Here is a 5,000-nt window from a genome sequence, read left to right as displayed (position 1 = left end):
AGATGGAATAAAACAAGAAAGTGGGGCGGAGAGAGAGAAAGAACTCGGTGTGTGTGCGTGAGAGAGAGAGAGTGTGTGTGTGTGTGTGTGAGAGAGTGTGTGTGAGAGAGTGAGTGTGTGTTTGAGTCTGGAGAGCTGCCATCAGATCAAATAATTTAATTAGGAAGTTCTCAGGAACTAAACAAACACACACACACACACACACACGTCCTCTCAGGTATCAAGAGGCTTTGCGGACCCCACTGGTGCCGGATGATGTCATTCTCCCGAGACCAGAGGTCACCTAATGATGATGTCATAGTCCATATGGTCAACACAGCCTTGTCTCCTAATGATGATATCACGCCTCATATGTCCATAACAGCTTGGGGTCCTAATGATGATGTCACAGTTCCGATGCCCATAACAGCCTGGTCTCATAATGATGTCATATATCTCATTGCATGTTCTCATATTTCAAGTTGCTGATCTGTATTCCACTGTGTGTTAGATTCCTGATCCGGTCATATTCCATGTTGCCATACTGTTCTTACTGTCCTTCCTCTGCAAGCGTAACAAAGCACTCTCCGCATGTGTGTGTGCGCTCTCCGTGCTCTAGCGTAGCAAATCGCTCTCTGTGTTTGTGTGCGCTCTCCGTGCTCTGCGTGGGCAAGCTGTGGTGAGAGGAAATGTAACAGACTGATAGGCTATCCAGAATATCTAACGTACCAGGAACAACAACATCAACCCTTTCCAAGTCCCTCAAAGCTGAAACATGTGTGTGTGTGTGTGTGTGTGTGTGTGTGTGTGTGTGTGTGTGTGCCAAAGTCCCACCATTTTACAACCACCAAAAATGACAACAAACGATTTGACCCACATATGAGTATGTTGCCCCCGGTGATGAAGTTTGCTCCTCATCTGCATGGGATAAAGCGTCTTTGAGAACTGTGAAAGGCGCTTTATAAATGTGATGTATTATTATTAGTAGTAGTTTTATTATAGGATTAAACATGTCCCACCTCCCCTTGCGTGTTCAACTCGCTCGTCAAAGTCCTCCAGTAGAAAATGAACGGAACACAGCACTTTGCTTTGCTGTTTCTGTGTGTGTGTGTGAGTGGGTGTATTTGTGTGTGTGTGTGTGTGTGTGTGTATGTGTGTGTGTGAATGTGTCTGTGTGTGTATGTGTGTATGTGTGTGTGTGTGTGTGTTGGAACACAGCACTTTGCTTCGCTTGCATATATTTTGTCTGTTGCTTTTTCTCTATGCAGTGTTCTCATGTTATCAGTGGTCTCATGTTCTATGCAGTGTTCTCATGTTCTCAAGGGTTCCTTACATATTTATTTTAATTTCTGAATTCTACATTCTTATAAGTGGCATATTTTCTCACTCTTCATGTTGCCATGGGCACCCTATCTTTCCTTAGTCCATTTTCATGTTCCATGAGTTCAGCTCATCTTCTCATGTTTCCCCTGTTAATCTCTGTCTCTCTCACACACACACACACACACACACACACACACACACACACACACACACACACACACACACACACACACACACACACACACACACACACACACACACACATACACACACTCCTCTGTTTGCATGCGATCATTAGCTGGAATTAAAATGTGATCAGTTTCAGCCTGATGTTTCTGTGAGTATGGCTAGGATGAAATGATATCTGATAACATATCAAGTGTGAGTGTGTGTGTGTGTGTGCGGGATTGTGTGAATATCTGTGTGTTTGTTTGTGTGATCTGATATGTCTAAATGACAGAGAGAAAAATAGGGTGTGTGTGTGCGTGTTCTAATTCAGCTATCTGATATCTCCCCATCAGCACTAATCACACACACACACAGGTAGACACACACTCTAAGCAGACACACAGACGCACACACACACTAATCACAAACACACATAGGCACACACACTAATCACACACCCACTCATCACACACACACAGGCAGACACAAACACCAATCGCACACACATATAGGCACACACAAACACTGATCACACAGACACGAACATTAATCACACACACAGACGGGCACACACAAACAAATACACTATTCACTCACACACTCATCACACACATCAACCACACACACACACACACAGGCACACACACACACACTAATCAGCAAGCATCAAGCACAAATGATGTTGATTGAAAGAGTTGAGGGAGAGAGAGAAAAAGAGAAGTGTGTGTGTCCTAAACTTTGTGCAAATGTGTGAAATGTTTGTGTTTGTATATACTGTAGGTGTGTATGAGTATGTCTGTATATCAGTGTGTGTGGGTGTGTGTATGAGTATGTCTGTATATCAATGTGTGTATGTGTATGAGAATATCTGTATATCAGTGTGTGTGTCTGTGTTATGACACACTCATGCTGTCTTTGCTGCAGTTTCCATTGGAGTCTGTGTGTGTCCCACTCTGAGGTTGCAGCGACTCACACCTGTCTGTCTCCTCTGGCACACTCGAACACACACTCCTCTCTGTGAACACACACTCCTCTCCTTGCAAAGCCCTCCCCCCTGCCTCACACACGTCCGTTGGCCCCTCCCCTGGTCCCTCACCCGTCTCGCTGTGGCCACTAAAGCTGCAGGTGTGGCCGTTGGGCAGGGTGAAGGTGGGGTCTCGGTCATAGGCCCCACCTCTTGATAGATGAAGTAGCTTGGAGAAGGCGTGCCTGAAGTCTGGGCTCCGCCCATATATGAGCGGGTTGAATGCGGAGTTAGCATAGCCCAGCCAGTTGAGGATTCTGAAAGGGAGGGCCGATGGGAGGGGCCAAAAAGCACTGAACACATTGAGGATGAAGAAGGGCAGCCAGCTGAGGACGAAGACCCCCATGATCACGCCAAGCGTCCGCAGAGCCCGGTGCTCCCGCCGCCGCCGTGTGTGTGACTGTGTGTGTGTGTGTGAGCGCTCCTGCTGCTGTATCTTGTGCAGCTGCGCCCGGGCCTCCTGGAAGACGCGTGCGTAAAGGTAGACCATGATGCCGAGCGGCAGGTAGAAGGACACCAGAGACGAACCCAGAGCGTACGCCGCGCTCGTGTTGAAGTCGCAGCACGTGGGGTCGTCTAGGCAACGCAGCGCCTCGGGCTCGTCTGACACCCACCAGCGCAGGTGGATTGGCGGAAAGGAGATGAGCGCGGCCACGCCCCACACCAGCGTTGCTAGGAGACGGGCGCGGCGCTTGCTGAGCAGGCTGCGGTAGCGCAGCGGGGCGGTGATGGCCAGGTAGCGGTCCAGTGCGATCACACACAACGTGCCGATGCTCGCCGTCACACACAGCACATCCGTCGCCGTCCAGAACTCACACAGGAAGTTGCCTAGCAACCAGCGGCCCAGCAGGATGTAGCCGCCCCCTGCTGGGACCACCAGCACGCCCATGACCAGGTCGGCGCACGCCAGGGATGTCACAAACACGCTGGTCACCGTCTGCAACCGCGTAAACCGGGCGATGGCTGTGATCACCAGAGCGTTGCCCACGACGATGGCCACCACCAGCATCGCCATGACAATGGCCAACAGGACCACCTGGGTCTCGGAAAACTCCGGAGGAGAAGTGACCGAAGAGTTCACCATCTGAGAACAAAACACACACACACACACACGCACACACACATAAACACACACACACATACACACACACACACACATAAATATACATAAACACACTCACAAACACACACAAACACATATACGCACACACACAGACACAGACACACACAAACACACATTAAAGGTAATGTCAGGCCTATAAGAAAGAAACATACATTTATACATGAACACACAGGTCATTCATTTTAGCTGTCTAAGAGACAGAACCACATAAACACATAGAAACACATACAATATATTACAGGCATTTAAAAGAGAGGGGGGAGGGGCTGGAGGTTTTCAGTGTATCCAAAACAGAGTAGTTGATATGGGAATATTCACAAGATCTGGCGCTAGTATAAGTGTACCAGAGGCGCTATTATAAGTGTACCAGAGGCGCTATTATAAGTGTATTAGTGAATAAGTGCAGGGGTTTTCAACTGGTTTTGTCCCAGGGACCACCATTCTGACAAGAAGGTAATACGCGGCCCACTGATGTGCCTGCAAGTGCATGGGTGCGTGCGTGCGTGCGTGTGTGTTTGTGTGTGTGCGTGCGTGCATGTGGATAGAAGGAAGTTTTAACATTTGATAACATTTTCATCTTGACATAGGGATGAAAACAGGCGTGCATCCAATGCATTACGTTTTATGAAGTTAACAGTCTTGACAACATCAAACACATCACTGAGCTCAACACTGAGATATTTGGAGGCCAGAGACTCTCTATGAATCGGACAGTGTGTCCAAATTATCCCCGGAGCAACCCTCCTTACGTGCACAAACTGTCCAGTCTGGTTGCCACTCATGGCTCTGGCCCCATCGCTACATAATGCCATGAAATCATGAACATCTGTTGCACATACTCAATAGGCTTGGCCTTCAAGAAAACGTGATCCGTCTCCATATGCCGCAAACTGACAATCCTCTGCCAATATCTGCTCCTAAAGGACTAGGCCTTTCCTGGATGCTGCTTTTTTCTACCAAATCATGATTACAATGACCTTTTTTCCCAACTTTTTTTGAAATGTGTCGCAGGCCTGAATGACAGGAATGGATGTATATTTACAAATCAAATTAATTTGACCAGACAAAACATGATATATCTTGTGTTCACACTGTCTGCAATGAATTACAAGTCAAGGTACATTTACAAATCACTGCTTTCTATATTTTTTTGCATTTTCCATACCGTCACAACTTTTTCTGATTTGGGGTTGTATGTTGTTCTGTACATTTTTATATTGCTTAAAAGTTACTCGGCCACATTTTGGTGTTGCTATAGCAACTCCAAGCTACTGCCTGGTGCCACCACTGCACTACACAATCACTGCACACTCTCACACACTCACACACTCACACACTCACACACTCACACACTCACACACTCACACACTCACACACTTCACA

At 47.4% G+C, this 5,000-nt stretch overlaps 1 protein-coding gene across 1 annotated transcript; it reads right to left on the bottom strand.

Annotated features, from left to right (window-relative positions):
* Positions 1-594: 594 nt before the first annotated feature.
* On the bottom strand, positions 595-3,578 carry adrb2a (adrenoceptor beta 2, surface a; the record flags this gene model as incomplete). Its single annotated transcript, XM_080843534.1, has 2 exons — positions 595-653; positions 2,567-3,578. 2 exons carry the CDS (start codon positions 3,576-3,578, stop codon positions 595-597), a joined length of 1,071 nt encoding a protein of 356 aa, XP_080699660.1.
* Positions 3,579-5,000: the final 1,422 nt, after the last annotated feature.

The sequence above is a fragment of the Sprattus sprattus genome (assembly GCF_963457725.1).
Source record: "Sprattus sprattus genome assembly, chromosome: 8".
Taxonomy (NCBI): domain Eukaryota; kingdom Metazoa; phylum Chordata; class Actinopteri; order Clupeiformes; family Clupeidae; genus Sprattus; species Sprattus sprattus.
This window is presented reverse-complemented; position numbering and strand designations above follow the sequence as displayed.